Source organism: Cyanistes caeruleus, chromosome 4 (assembly GCF_971803275.1).
Source record: "Cyanistes caeruleus chromosome 4, bCyaCae1.hap1.1, whole genome shotgun sequence".
Taxonomy (NCBI): domain Eukaryota; kingdom Metazoa; phylum Chordata; class Aves; order Passeriformes; family Paridae; genus Cyanistes; species Cyanistes caeruleus.
Genome location: NC_141704.1, coordinates 26,526,121 through 26,541,996, shown reverse-complemented (window position 1 = coordinate 26,541,996; position 15,876 = coordinate 26,526,121). Strand labels below are relative to the sequence as shown.

The 15,876-nt window shown below is 40.5% G+C and overlaps 1 protein-coding gene and 1 long non-coding RNA gene across 8 annotated transcripts in view; one reads left to right on the top strand and one right to left on the bottom strand.

Moving 5' to 3' along the window:
• Window positions 1-2,216: 2,216 nt before the first annotated feature.
• On the top strand, window positions 2,217-14,339 carry LOC147653502 (uncharacterized). Of its 4 annotated transcripts, none has more exons than XR_015286286.1 (4): window positions 2,217-3,391; window positions 7,237-7,308; window positions 8,170-8,333; window positions 11,371-14,339. It is a non-coding gene; the product is annotated as an uncharacterized LOC147653502 (long non-coding RNA). The 4 variants fall into 4 exon arrangements; XR_015286288.1 differs by having other exon boundaries at window positions 2,337-3,407; window positions 8,170-8,468; XR_015286285.1 differs by having other exon boundaries at window positions 2,355-3,407.
• DOCK4 (dedicator of cytokinesis 4) overlaps window positions 8,495-15,876 on the bottom strand; it is a 213,920-nt gene continuing 206,538 nt past the window's right edge. For all 4 annotated transcript variants that reach the window (XM_086887100.1, XM_086887102.1, XM_086887101.1 and 1 more), the window contains 3 exons: window positions 15,552-15,665; window positions 14,584-14,645; window positions 8,495-11,569 (listed from right to left, as the gene is read on the bottom strand). In XM_086887100.1, coding sequence (XP_086743226.1) covers window positions 11,144-11,569; window positions 14,584-14,645; window positions 15,552-15,665 — 602 coding nt within the window. In that variant the 3' untranslated portion in view covers window positions 8,495-11,143. The remainder of the gene's footprint in view (window positions 11,570-14,583; window positions 14,646-15,551; window positions 15,666-15,876) is intronic.

The following is a 15,876-nucleotide window of genomic DNA, read 5'->3' as shown; positions in this document are numbered from 1 at the left end:
TAGAAAATATATCTTCCATAAATACCACTACAGATTATCAAAGTACCATGAATACTTTGTGCATTCAGTATGATAATGGTAAAGCATCTTTATGCATCTTGGTTGAAGAGTGAGACAATATATCCACTTGTTTTATGTCAGGTAAGAAACACATTTTCATATGATGCACAGGGATTATAGCATGAACTAAAACTAAATATCAGAATAAAATTCCTGTATTTTCTGGATAACACTGTAAATCGTACACACTGAGCCCCATTACAAATTCAGTTGGGAGACTAAAATATAAGTGATCAGCTCTGCTAGGGAAAATTCTGTGTGTGAGGACAAAATATATATTGAAGGCAATAATTCTAAAATGTTGGTCTTTTAGGGATCAGAATATATAGGTTTGAAACTCTGGGGGTATGTTATTTTGGGGTTGGGCTTTTTTGTCTCTTTCTTTGTAGACTGGTGTGAAATCATCATGGCAATGTAAGTTTTCTCAGTTTGGGACTGAAGAGGTAAAAGACTATTATTTGGCTCTTCCAAACTGAAAATAAGTACTCTGAAATTTGTGGAACAGCATCCAGATGAATCCAAACTTTTGCTTTCACAAAGCTACTCTGATAATTATTCAGTGTCATAAAACATGTTTTTCCAGTAAGGTTATGTGTAATACTTGATCAGTAATTCATTGAATTTGATGAATTTAGTACAGTAATTATACTTTTAGACTTACCAATTTACTTAAGGTTTTACATTTGGTGGGTTTTTTTCCAAACACGTGAGAAATGTGTAGATTATAACATGTCACATTTATCTAATTTATTTCTGACAGCTTAGAAAGAATATTAATTCTTTTATTTTGCTTTTTTTACTAATTGTATGCTGTATATTAGCAAGTGTTTTTAAAATTCTAATGTGTAGCATCACTTGATTTCAAAACACATTACAGAAGTAAGACACAACTATGTAGTAATTGCAATTTTATGCTTCAATTCTCTACCACATCCAAGCATTTCAAGATTAGTCTATAGAAGATGATTGCCTCTGAACTATCCAACTGTAGATGGTTTACAGAGCTTTCACTTTCACCCCAAGTATTTACCTGATCATATACACTTTTTTCATACTCTTGTTAGATACAGTAATCGTAGAGGAAGGAACTCAAATAAAATTATGTTAGTTGTAATTTGCCTAAAGGAAAAATGTTTTAGTCTTGAAGTTTAAATACTTTTGTTCCCATTCTATGAAGAATTCCAATCATACAAAGAATTTAGTGGGTATTCCCAATTGCATAACACATAAGCCTACCCAAAACCCCTCCTATTTATAAACTGCTACGTTTAAAACAGTTTTTAGTCTGAAGAGACAAACCAAAGCAAAAAGTTAGAACATAGGTACTGGAAAATATAATTTTTTTCTTAAATAATTTTGTAAGGTCATTAAAATCATCATCATCATCATCATCAACAACAGCTATTTGATACATTCTCATAATATCTTCATTATCCACTACCAGTCTACTATTTATTCTGAACATAGTTTGAAAAAAAATAGAAAATAGTCCCTTTACAATTCATTTGTGAAAAAAAACAAAACATATCCCTTTTGAAAAACAACATCTTTTTGACCTGAATATTACCTGTAATATTTTGCTTTGGGTGTGGAGAACTCATACAGCAATGTACTCAATAACCTGTTTGTCCAAGAGCAGCCTCTGCTGTGGAGTCAATATTTCTGATATGTTGTTTATTCACCTATTTTCTGGCTCTACTATACCATGATTTCCAGCCGGAAATATGCATAAGGATGGGAACCTGCCCTTTTCCTTGCATTGCTCCGTTCTGACTGTGCTGAAGCATCATTTAATAGGCATGTAGTGAAATGCAGGCAAAGCAGGTGAGGCAGAGTGCTCAGTCCTCCCCTGACCGCTGTATGACCTTGTCAATATGTTGCCCTCCAGGTAAGGTGTACAAGACACCTACAGAAGACCTGAGGAGGAGCCACTACAGTTTGTCTGCTCCAGATAAAAATAAAAATAACTGCAGCAATACTCCTCATGAAGTGCTGCTGACTGACTTGAAGCCAAGCTGAGGATTTAGCAGTGAGATTAAAAAACAGTCATTTTTAAGTAAATTACTTTTAGTGCTGCTAAATACATTAGACAAGGAGAGCATGGCATGATGGTTTCTTGCCCATAAGATCCTGCCTAACTGAAAGCACACGCACACATTCCAAGGCACCACTTCTAAACTGCTGCCTCAAAAGAACGATAGGGCGGCATGCAAAGCTAGCCTGCTGGGGGGTGTGGTTCCCAGCGGCACCCTGGCCATGCCATGAGGGAAGAACCCAGAGTGCGTGAGGTGAGAGCTGCTCGAGCGGCTGCCTCAGCCTCCGGCCCGGCCGGAGCAGCCCGAAGCGTGCCCCCGGGGCAGCCCGAGGTGAGATGGCGCCCGGTGCCGCCGGCAGCCTCACACGCCGCCTCCTTCCCGACCGCCGCCGAGGCCGCCTTCACGCCCGCACCTGTGCCATGCCTATGCCTGCGCCATGCCTATGCCTGTGCCGTGCCTTGGGGTTGTGCCGTATGTGATGCCCCCGGTAAATCTCCGCGTGTGCCACCGGCCACTGTGGCGCCGCAGGCGCGGGGTGCCCGGAGCCGGCGCCCAGAGCTGCCCAACCCGCTCCGGGAGCAGCAGCGCGTCCCTGCCGCCGCCTCGGAGGCTCCTGGCCGCCGCCACTGCGCGGGGCGACCTCTTCGGCTTTGTGCCTAGTGCTTGTCCTCATCCTCTTTGTTTGCCTGGCCCTGGCCCTGGTCCTTGCACTCATCCTTGTCCTCATCCATAGCCGGGGCCCAGCAGCCCGCCGGGTGCTTCCCGCTGCAGCCGCCCCCAGCAGGGCCATGCGATGGCACACGATGCAGTAGTGGGGGCTCTTCAGCAATAAGCGACAGCAGTCCCGGCGCCAGCAGCCCTTCAGGGCCTGTACTGCCCTGTACTGCCATCATCTCGGAGCTCAGTGAGAAGGTCCAGGGCAGGCTGCACCACACAGTGACCAGGCCTGGCTGAGGCAGTGGTGCTGGTACCTGAAGAGACCAGGACAAATTGGACAAGACGTGTTTGTACCGCGCTGTGTGCTGCCAGTTGACTGGTGGAGCAGCAGAACAGAAAGTCTATGTTGGCATCTGGCATAGCAGCAGGTGCCAAGGGTACCGATGGTATATGGGGGTGAGGGGTCTGGTCTTCCAAAGGAGCAAGACAGAGGAACTGGGGAATTGCCCTGGAAGTCCAGCACGGCAGCCTCGGATCAATCATCTCTCCATCATCAGACCTCCAGTGGCCCCCACCTGTTCAGACTGGGACCTGGCCTCACCCTGAGCCTCATTTTGGGGACCCTTCAGGAGTGCTGCGTGGGTAACTTAAAAAGTTAAGTTATAGTTTGAAACTTGTCAGCATTATGTCAACAATGAATTCATAATATGGTTTAAATTAACTCTCTTTTCTAGTTCAGGTAAACTCCCATCTCTTGCCTTTTTTTGTGGTGACTGTGGTAGAAATCAGGAATAAATCTGTGGTTTACAGGGCAAATTTGTGTTAATATAGCTGCAATATTTATTCATTTAGGTATAATCAGCGTTTCTAGAAGAAAGTATTACAGTCCTGTGTTTCACAACAGACAGAGCTAGACCGAAACTGCAAACTCGCCAGATGTTTTGTCAGCCTAGCATACCTTCACAGAACAGCTTTCCATTCTGCCAGCAGAAACCACAGTTTTGGTTCCTTTTGTCACCCAACCAAAGCAACTCACCCCAGCAATTATCATTTGCTGATTAGTTTCAGTTACACAATCATAGCTGAGATTTTGGCAGCCTGTTCCGGAACAGATTTATTAACAATGATCAATTATGACCAGGTGGAATTTCTGACAGTTGTTTTTTTTTAATTGTTGCTTGACAATATATGGGAAGTCTCCCATTACATAAATGCAGTTAACGAGCTGACCCTGCCATCTGCTGTCATTTCTGCTGCTGCTTCCACGGTTTAGTGCCTGCTCAGAGTCTCCCAGGTCACTCCCTCTCCTTCAGCTCAGCATGGAATACAAATCTTTCTAATGAGCCCACACAGTGTTGAGGATTTGTCATTCATGCTGTGCCTGGCTTCATGTAGCACAACTGCTGAAAGCTTCACTTGCAAGATGGGCTGGTGTTATCTTCAGTAAAAATAGCACTGAACCAGAAAAGGCTTGCTGAGAGAATTTGCAAAATCCACCAAGTTTCCCAGTTCTCAAGATAAATAAGTGTAGAGTTGGTGAGAATGATAAATAGCAATTTTGTCTTACAATTTGACATTTTGATTGTTTCTGTGTACTTTACACAGCTGCATCTAGTTGCAGGTAAGACAATTGTGTGCAAGGCTGTGACAGATAGTTACAATACTCAACATACCACAAGTACATCACTGCTGCAGCAATAAGGACACCAAAGAGAGGGCAGCATTCCATGGTATCCATCCATGTCCATACCTCTCCGTGCCTGAGGCACACACAGAAGCACACTTCCCACAGCAAAATGGATCTTATCTATTTTTCGTCCTTGTGCAGAAGGTGTGAGGGGGCCCACAGTGAACTGAATGTTAATCTTTGAAGGTAGGAGTTTAAGAACTACCTAGAGAATAGAGATGTTCTTCTCTGAACATGGAACCATAGAATGGCCTGGGTTGGAAGGGACAGTAATTGCCTGGTTCTAGCCTCCTGTGCTGTGGGCAGGGATTCCTTCCACTAGCTCTTGTTGCTCTAAGCCACATCCAGCCTAACCATGAACACTTCCAGGGCTGGGGCATCCACAACTTCTGAGCAACCTGTTCCAGTGCCTCACCACCCTCACAGTAAATTTCTTCCTGACATGTAATGTAAACATTACTCTTTTTCAGTTGGAAGCCATTCCCCCTTGTCCATGACCACCTCTGGTGGTGCACTGACCATTATTTCTGCTGTTCTACCCTGTCACAGGACTGAAGAAAAACAAACAAACCCCTGAAAACCACTTTTTTGGCTGCAAGACAAATGCTGTAATTCAAATCTACACAAGCAGCAGAGGAAACCATTTCCCAACATTATCTCACAGAAGGTAAAAACCCAGTAAAGCATGTGGTGAAAATACAGTACTTCTCAAAATGCAGCAAATATTCCAGAAGTCAAAATTGATCCTTATGGCCTGAAAACAAATTTTCTCTTTTTTTTTTCTCCCTGCTCGCTCTCCTGTAGCCCCTGTCTGCATGTTCAAAGTAGCAGGTTATGACTTGCTTTGATTTTGCTTACTTATCATCATGCAGCTCAGGTTTTACAGCTATAAAAAGTCCACTGAATTATAGCTTCAGGGGGATTGACAAGATGTGCTGTAGTTCTGAGACAGAACTTGGAGGGGGAACTGTAGATGCAGGAAAACTCTCCTTGGCAACATAAAAAGCCTCTGTCCAGTGTGCACAATCTTCCTTTGCTGAACTTAATGGCCTGAGAAGAGTGCAGCACAGGAATACGTTGTTGCTTTGACTCCTAATACACTGGCTTAAAAAAAAGGTTGAGTTTATTGATACGTTTTGTTCCTTGTAAAATGTTTTGTTTTCGTGTTAGAAAGTTTTATTTTCTTCAGATGGGACCAAATTCATTAGGTACTGGCTGCCTTCACCCAACTCCTCTTGGACACATGCCATTTCTAAAACCTTAATATGAATCTTCAGATTAATTTTACTGGGTGTTGTATCACATCCTTGGATTTACCACAGCACTATACTTACAAAGGTGAACAGAACATGTTGAAAAGAAGCACAGAGATCAGGCTGCATCAGACTCTGCTCCAGCACACCTGCAGCAAGCTGTCCTTTCACAATACATGGCAAAAAGAGACTAGCATGGGAGTTCAGATAGACAGCTGGCTCTCCAGGGCACATTCAGAGTATAAGGGCAAATCACTGCACAAGTTACATCCCTTGAATGTAACATGGCCCAAAGACCCAGAGGAATGATCTCTCAAATCAATTTAGGCTTAAAGTGTAGATTCAGCATTTCTTCCCTGCCCCTACCCATGCTCAGCAACCCTAAAATAAAACTTACACCCTCCCACCTGTGTGTCTACCTGGCATGACTTCCTCTATGAAAAGATCAGGAAACAAGGCAAAGGATTCCCATTTATAGGACATGCTGGGACTGAGCCTCACCCTTTAGCAAAGCCAATCGGACATTACCTACATCCCACTTCCTAATTTTTGTAAATTAGTTTAGTCCCTGTCCTTGAGCTATTGCTCTATATGTGAACGCAAACGTCTATGGGAGTAGCGGGGTAAATGTCGCCCTCAGCTTTTGTTCCCAAAGCCCTTGCTTATAGTCCCCCCTGGGAACAGTTGCTGTGCTCTATCCCCTTCAGGCAGTGCTTTTGAAATATTCCCTACAGGAAAGGCAGAAGTAGCTCCTCGCTGATGGTCTTTCTTTTGAAAAGCAAGTGGAAACACTCCAAGGGAAGTCAGCGAGGTCAACAAAAACCAGCAGTGATAGCAGTCTCTCACAAATAAGCAAGACTGTAATGCAGAGAGTTCCTCTGCAGAATTTTCCAGAAGTAAAATAAATTGGAATACGCAAGTAGATGTAGTTCCAATAGCAAATCAACGATGTAAACCACTTAAATATTTAACCAAAATTTCAGCAGCTTATGAGCTATCAGAAAATCTCTTTACTATGAAATTTTGATATTGATTTGCTCCCTAAAATACTGAGATGTTAATTGCAAAATGCACTGCATCAGTTTTGCACCACGGGTTAAGAAAATAACTGTTAAGAAGGGAATTATTTGAATATTTTGTAGGGCTTTTCTATTTAGAAACTCTTTGCCTCTGCTACTCATGACAGTCAGTCTTCTCTATCTTCTGGTTAGCCATAACAAAAGAGAAAAACCCCCACTCCAAGGCCTTTGTAAAATAAAAACACCCTCTATTTTGTCAGGACTTCCAGCTTCCCTTCAGCTCAACCAATAGTTAAGCTGGTATAACATCATGCTACAAAATAGACTAAAGAAATACAATTGATGCTTCAGTTTCAGGTAATTTTTCAGTTTCTCCCAGCATGTCTCCTGGCTGAGTCAAAACACACTTGGATTAATTGTCAGGCCATCAAAGTTTTAGCCTAAGTTTTATTTGCACCCCTCTTTTTTTTTTTTTTTTTTTTTTTTCTTTTTAATGGTTGACCTTCTTTTCCCTTCTAACACAGTCTTCATGGGCTGAATATCAGTCAGTTGAAGAGGAGTTCTGAACTTCGTCCTTAACACAAGTTCTAACCTAGGTAAGCTTGTGTAGCTGTGCCTGGAAGGTTCATGTCCTAGGCTGCATCCCCACTGAAGTCTGACAACCCTCAGTCAAAACAGACACTCCAAGTTCCTTACTGAACAATAATTTTTTTAAAAAATATTTAATTTCCTTTCTTCAGCAGCTTTATTTTATTATTGTTTAAAATAATGGTCATCATAGGATGAGTCCACATGAGGTATGCAGGTCTAAACCTTTCCTATTCCCGAGGTTTGAATAGTTTAGCTGCTTAATCCCCAACGGGTTTTTTTTGTTAATGCTAGCCAAACTAATTTCTTCTAAGAAGTATACGTCAAAAGCTGAATTAAAATATCAATGAGAAGGTAAAGACAAATTAAATTAATATGAAAAGATTCCATAGAATCTAGTTCAAGGTCAGAATCTCAAAGGATCCAGTGGTGACCATCCTTCCACAATATCCCACCAAACGGGACTTTGCTCTTTAGCCAGCATATGTCAGGGCTCAGCCTCAATCATCAGAAATTCCAGCAACCAGCAGAGTTCTGCAGCAAAGATCTGAATCTGTCAGCACCTGGGTTTACTGAGACAATACTGCCACATGCCTCACTGACCACAGTTACATTCAAAACAAGATGCTTTTCATCATTTATACCTCAGGCACAGTCTCCTGCCTATTGGTATATTTTTGGTCCACCACTGTTCTTTTTGCAGTGACAATGAGTGAACAGGAAGAATGGTCAGGCAGAAGGGCAAGGTGCTACTTTCATACAGAAGATTTTCACATAGCTATAACCCTGTTCCGTGTGAGCAGGGCCTTAACTGCACTGCCCTGAAACTTCTACTAAGAGGGGTAACTTCAGCTTTGTGCTGCTTTCAGGACACAGCATCTGACCTGGGACATCATAACTGAGTTCACTCACAGTACAGAGCTATTATGCCATCATGAAAACCAGTCTGAACTGCATCATTTTGAAGCCAGCCAGCCAGCCAAGTTCGAGGAAGTTTCTCTGCCATCCCAGAGACACCAGCATCTCAAATATGGTATTTGAATACAAGATTATGCCACCTATTACGCACACATTGGCTGACATTCAAGCTATTGAGAATTAAGAGCAACTTGTTCCCATTGGTCTTCCTGTATGAGCTTCTGAATTACTCACCATCATCCAGAAAGTGGTAAAATTGTATTTATGACTACTATATAAAATTCAAACAAGACCTTTATTTACATTAGGTTTTCAAGCAGTGGGTATTGCAACATACATAACAAAATTTCATACTACATTTTTTATAGGTAATCAGGTTGAAAAAATGATCTCCAGAATCAATTTGTCAAAACTGGCTAAGCAGAAAATGTGTCAACTCGGCTTAAGAGTACTTTGTCAATTTTACACCATTTTCTGTCATTCAGAGTATTTCTGATGTCCTGGTTATAAAAACAGAATGCTCATGCAGGTTAATTTACAGTGAACTCTCTAGTAAATTTTGTTTTCTTCACTTGTTCAGAAGAGCATATCAATATTCTCCCCACCTTGTCTCACAAAGCAATTATGGGTCCAAATAGGGAGAAAACTCAATCAGGAGATTTTTAACAGAAAAAAAAAAAAAAGGCTTTAGCAAGACAAGGAGTCAGAAGTTCCATTCTGTGGGTAACTGAATTAGAATCTCTCGTTCTGTAGAAAACAAGTTGTACTGTAAAGATTAATCAAGTTCTTTTATTTCATACTAACATTATGCAGCAACCAATACGAGTTTCTAGGTAAACAGAGACTTTGTGAAATGTTTTGCTGCAAAGCTGACCAGTAATGCACACAAATGATAAAGTTATCAACTCTGCTTACTGCCAGAAATTGAAAAAAAAAGGCTTCAGGAGCAAATAACACTGATCCATACTGTACTGTGCTCAAGCACTAGTCAACAAAATCTATTAAACTACATGGGTGGAAAAAAAAAATCAGAGCAGCTTTGTTATCTTACTTGTGACACCTTATTTAAATTTCAGGCATTACTTTTTATATCAGCATAAATATGTAGCCTTCTACAGGTTTTATGATGTGGTTACAGACATAAAAATGTTATAGTAGAAAGCAAGAGCTAGTTCAAGGAATTTCAGACTTTGAAATCAGCAAGATACAAAGCTAAAATTCATATGTTCCTTTTCAAGTTATGAATACTTTCACTAAAACATAAATATTTTAACATATATTATTTTTTTCTGACATTCAAAATTGTAAAGTCAATATGGCAGAATTATTGTTAAAAGCACATATTTACAAATATTCTTTTTTCCATACATAAAGTATTTGGCATAATTATAACAATCTTACTGCATACACAACTGTTTGCTTCTTTTTCACATAATGGTACACTCCTTATTAAAATTTACCAATTATGTACAAAAATACTTGAACATTTATTATAGAAAACTTCTATAACTACTGTCAACAGCTTGTAACTGCTGAAGGTTTAATTGAGAGAATATAAAAAAGTGGTCACTTTCTTCCAGTTAAACTATCAACAAATCAAACACAGCTAAGATCAACATGAGCTTCCCAACAAAAGAGGGAGAATATTTTTAACAATATGATTTAAAATGTAGTTCACACATCTGTTCCCAAGCACATTTAAACAGTCAATAAAAGAAAGAGGATACAAAACATACAGAAGGTGCTTTTTTTTTCCTTCCCCTCCACATTCCTATGTCTTGGCATTAGCTTTCCAGAGCCCTTCAGATGCCAGTCACTAAAATACAACCTAAGGCCAAACACCATTCTTGACAATAAAGATGATGGTGATGAACTCAAGCTAAAAAGCAAATCAAAAGCCTGGCTCCAATGGCACATACACATCCAAGGAACTGTTCAGAATTTTTACCAGACTTTTAGAAAATTATTAATGACCATCACAATTAGCTTTTGAAATGAGTGGATTGTAAACCAGCCATTTGTATTTTTAAAAATTGGCTCATTTAGTGAATTGCCTTGATACTAGTCAGTATTGACTCTTGTACACAAGTTAAATGAACAATTCATTTGTACCTATTTAATATACAGATTGTATTTTAGGGTGAACTTCCAAGAACAGCAGAGAGCATTCATAAAAAATCTGAAACTAAAACAACAACAAAAAATACATTAACTGGAAGAATAAAAGTAAATTGCACCTCAAAAAGAAAAAGATGTGTCAGGTACGTACACTAATGGCACAAAACCTTATCGTGATTCACCAGAATGGTACTATATGTTGAATGAAATACAGGTATTTTTCCATCTTAAAAAAAAATAAGCCAAGTGTGTGTTTCAAAAATTCCAAACCACATTCTTACAACAGTCCTCTGCTATATAACTTGCATTATATCTCAGTTTTGCCACATACATTTGAAATTACCAACCTGTTCATCAGATAAGAGAAACAACTTTCAGCCTACTTGCAGAAACATCCTAGTCTACAGACTACTTTGTTAGAAAGCGTGCATTTATCTCTAGTAGTAAAGATCCAGTCAGTATATTCTGCATTTTGTAAGAAGCATTCAGCTAATTCAGATGAGAGTTGTAGGGTTTTAGATTTTTTAAATAAAAATAAAGTTCAAATAAAAGCATTTATCAGTATTCACCACCACAAAATTAAAAAAAAAAAATCCTCTCATTCATGCTTCCTATAATATCTGGTAACCTAAATTAGTAATTTCATTTAAAATGTGCAACGTAATATTAATAAGCATTTCAAAATTACTCAAAAGAAAAGGTGGACAAAATATTAAAGTGCCTAACTAAATGAGTTTTACCATTTTTAAAAAATATTATTTCTTAAACAGTAAAGAATGTGTTGCAATTAAATATAAAAGTGGCTTCTCATAGCTGAGAGACTTTGCGGGGCAGAGGCCTGGGCCGGGGAACCTGCTCAGTCCTCCTGCTGCTGTTTTCCAGGTTGTTTGGCCGAACAAGCTGTGGCTTGGGTGGCAGTGCCGGGGGGTCTGCGGCGGGCGGGATGGAGAGGCTGTGAGGTAGAGGAACGGGGCGCTTCAAAGTCCGCTCATACACGCTGTAAGGTGGTGGGGTTTTGCTTTCTTTTCTCACAGGCTCCTCAGAAATGCTGTAGCTTGGGACAGTCACTGCTGGTTCACTGCCTTGGCTTTCAAAGCCTGATGTTTCTGATGTGCTACATCGGCTGAGCGAAGAGATGCCGCTGCTGTAACTCCCTGACAGCGCCGGGGAGTTGGATATGAGCCCCGAGGAATGATACTCCACTGGAGACGGTGTGAATGATTGCACAGACCCCTGCTCAAAAGAAAGGGCAGAAGAAGAATTTACCTGGCATATAGGAGGGAGAGTGTTTCTGTGCTCAGACTGAAAACATACATAGATACAGTGCATGTAACTCTGACCTTTGATAAACAGAAATGGTTGTGTCCCTGTTTAATCAAGACCTGGTAAGAAACTGATAAAAAACTCATTTCAGTAGTGCCTGGGTACTCCTTAGATAGTGGTCATGCCAGTAATTCATATAAGTAGAAATAAAACTCTTTTGAAATATTTTCTTGCTATCATAATACCCTGGAAAAATCTGGAAGTTTAAAGAATTCACCCTTAGTTTTCCCAGCTGGAAGTAGATTGCATCACTGCATGAAGAGCATACCTGGGGGTGTCCTGCCCCCTAACGCCAAAGCCCAGCAATTGCTGCTACTGCAGCCTCTCATATCCCAAATTCAGGTTTCAAAGCTTTTACTCACATTTTTTAGTGCATTGCCATGCAGTGAAAAGTGCATTTACATCATGACATCATTTCTGAGTGTACCATAAAGCCAGTGTGGGAAGGGTAGAGTAGGTATCAAGGTAAGAGCTGCTGCTGGCTGCCAGCCCCCTTCTCTGCTGTTCTCGCTCCCACTTGGGGCAGCAGCAGATTGGCAGGAGATGAAAGCATCACCACCCTTCCTCTCCCCAATCTCCCAGGTGTTCCTCAGACGTACTAACACAACACACCACGTGTGCCTCAGGGACAAGGGCCATATGGAGGGCACAGGTGGCCAAAGGCTACACCAGTAGCCTCATAGGTCAGTGAGGGATGGTGAGGGACCAGGAGCTGAGGGCCCAAGCAGCAACAGCAGTGCTGATGACAAATAAAAGGCATGGACAATGAAGGCCTACCTAAAACCTTTGAGCAGTTCTATTCCAGTGAAGCAACTTCCACTGAAAATTTTAAAAGGTTAGCCCCCACTTTCCAAGTTAAAAATTTTTTGCAACATATGCAATTACAACTGGAGTCATCTGCAACAATCCCAACTTATTGGCCTCAAGCCTCAGGCTAAAAAAGGGATAGAGAAATCTAAATAAAGACAGATTTCTCATTCCCATTCTTGTTAGACTGGTTGATGCTCAGTTGCTCAGCTTGAGGTAAGAGTGAGAGCCATGCAACAAAGGATGGGTGTGGAGGAAGAGGAGAAGGGCAGGGATGTACAGAACTGGCTGCACTGACTTTATGCTGTTGAGATAATTTTAGTTATCCATCTAGGACTGGATCCACAGAGCACTGAAATCAATGGAGAAAAAACAAAAATATTCATTTACATCAGTGAGTTTTGTACTAGGACGGTTTTCTCTGGTAGCACACTGTTAGATGAGAGACTAAAATCTGAGCCGTGTATATGGCTGTGGAAAAGCAAAATGAATTTTATTTAAAGCTCAACACCAGGTGAAGACATTTCAGACTTTCTCAAGAGATTGTTTAATTACTTGTTTCATGTTCCATTCCTCTGTATGTGAGGAGACTGCAACTGCACTCCTACTCCCACAAACATCCAGGGTGGTCAAGGTTTTCAAATAAATAATGTATTTGGCTCCAGTTCCAAGAACACTGGACACTTGACCATATATAAGATTTAGGACCTTTGCTTTTGTCATTTAGAACAATGGCAAATATGTAAAGCCTGCATGAGAAACCACTTGGTTCTGATAAAACAACGTAGATTACTTTTACCAGTAGTTAGTAACAGTTTAGACACCAAAACAGTCTGGAAATTCATGGATGCTCAAAGTGAGATCCAGCAGTTCTCAGAAGTATTTTGGGCCAACATTCCTCTTCCAAGCAGCAATTTAGACTTTGTAAAAAGCTTAAATTCTGTCCAGATCTACAGAAGAAAAATGTTAGGACGAGCTTCAAACATCCCCAAGAATCATCAGTACTGTGTCCATTCAGGATTAAAAGGAAGGGTCACTCATCTCTGGACAAGATCCTAATGTTCTAAAGAGCTTCCTAGTAAGCAATTAGGGAAAAACAGGATTATTGCTCACTTCAGCAGAACGGTAACAGGACTATGGGGTGTTCTGATGGTCAGCAGAATTGCTTTGTTAGGAATTTGGACCACTGTGCAGACACAAGTAGAAATGTTACAGGCTTATGAGAAGGCAAACAAGACACTGAATGTGGACTTGTAATTAGGGACCTCAAGGGGAAAGGAAATACTTTGGGGTGCTGTTTTACTCCTAAGATAATGTGTATCTCTGCAGTATTAGTTAGGCATTGGTTTGCTGAGGGGTTACTTTGACAGAGTTGCTTCCCTTTGTCCTTGCATCTGAGTGCCTGAAGCACCAGTCATGCTCCTTTCTATTTGCTCTCCTTCCGTGTTGTTGACTCATGTTTCCACCTGCAAAATCACCTCTGCTTCAATGGGGCAGCAGAGGCTGTTCCCCAAGACCAATGTCATGCACTCTGCCAGCACCAAGGTTTGCCTGGAATAAGCAAGCATGCAGCATGTTTGTATACTCCAATGCTATGGAAAACACAGATTTCCCAGTCAAGTTTCCCCCAAAAAAAAAGCAGGCACCAATATGTGGGTACCAACACATGCAAATATCTTGAAATAGAAATGAAACCTGCTCAGTTTAGCTTGGACTTCAAATTACTTTGGATGTTTAACGGCCAGAGAAGAACCAGTGCTTATTCACAGCCTATGCTTAAAGTTTCCTACTGGCAGGTGTCAAACTACTTGCAACTTCTTACAACCTCCCTGGATCATCCTGAAGAGAAAAATGGGTATGAAAATGATTGAAGCAGAGAATAGTCTCTAATGGACTCTAACAGCTCTGAAAGCTGGAAGAATAAAATGAATGGGTTGCACAACAGGTTTTTCTGGCACCTCCCCTTCCACTGTTGGAGACAGAATACTGGGTTTTGTATATGATAAGAAAAAGAGAACCTAATATAATCCCAAATAATGTACTTTAAACATATACCATCTACCCCACAACACACAAGATCTGTCCCACAAAGACAATTCACTGCAGTGAGACAGTACCTTCATTGGTGATCTTCCAGCAGGAGAAGGGGAAATGGAGGCTATGTGTCTTGCTGGTGATGCTGTAAAGTTAGAAAGATTTCAGTGCACTTGTGGCATTACAATTTTCACTAAGAAATCTTCTTAAGTGGATAGATCATTCAATACATAAACATTGTCTCTAGTTCCCTTGGCTGATGGCTGTAAATAGTTTTAGAGGTTTTGTTTATTTTGCTTTGTTTTCTGGATTATCTTGCAGTACAAACAAGTATAAAAAAATCCTGCATCAAAGAATTTCTGCATCTGCCTTTTCTGACAAATTTTACATCACTGTAAATTGATTTATAATCTACCAAATGATAACAAGTTAAAAAAGGGTCAGTATAACAAGTTTTCTATTTTTGTTCTTAAGAATATATTATGTGTTTCTAAGTCAAATAAGGAAAACCAAAAATACATAATACACTTATATCAAACATTTACCTCTAAATGTACTAAAAACATGCCTGGACAAACTCAGAGGCATAAGTACAATACACAAGAAGTTTACTCACTCCCTTGAGAACAATTGTATTTGTAGTATCACTTGAGGAGCCTTTCCTTTAAATGGAAATTTTGAAAGGCAAAGTGGTTATTGTAACAGTACTTCTGTGAATGCTGTGCATTTTCTGGCCAGTAAGATGCTTTGTGGTTAATGATCATTTCTGCTTGCTAACCTCCAATTATCATAAAATCAAAAGACTAAATTTGATCATACTTCCTTGTACCAGCATGAACTGTCTGAAACTGCTCATTCATTAGTGAATGGGCAGAGTATTGGAAACTGCAGAGAACATTAATGAGATGAAAATACCCACAGAGGCAGTTCTACAGTCTTTCATATAAGAAATCAAATAATAAGTTAACCTGCCCAAGAAGTTAAACATCAGAGTGGAAAGAATCTAAGCTCTCAAGTACTGGGGCTTTACCTGAGACGTCCATTAACTCACCAGTCTGTGCAGGTCTTGGTGGTACAGGAGGAGATATAAGCTTTCCACTTTCTGATGTGTTTCTGGCTTCCTTCCCACTGTCCAGGCTCCAGCTGCTGGGGGTGGTGTTTACAGCTGGAAGAGAATGGAAAAACTATCATAGACATCAAAACTTCCAGCTCTCTGACTTGCTTTTATCCATGAGGGTAAAAACAGACAGAATGCAAACGCCTAACAACTTATTAAACATGCCTGGAAAGCTCTTGTGATTACATCTGCACTTGCAAAGCTCTTAAATAGCAGCCATCAATCCCATGGATACCTGATGGATGCATCTGGCCCTCAG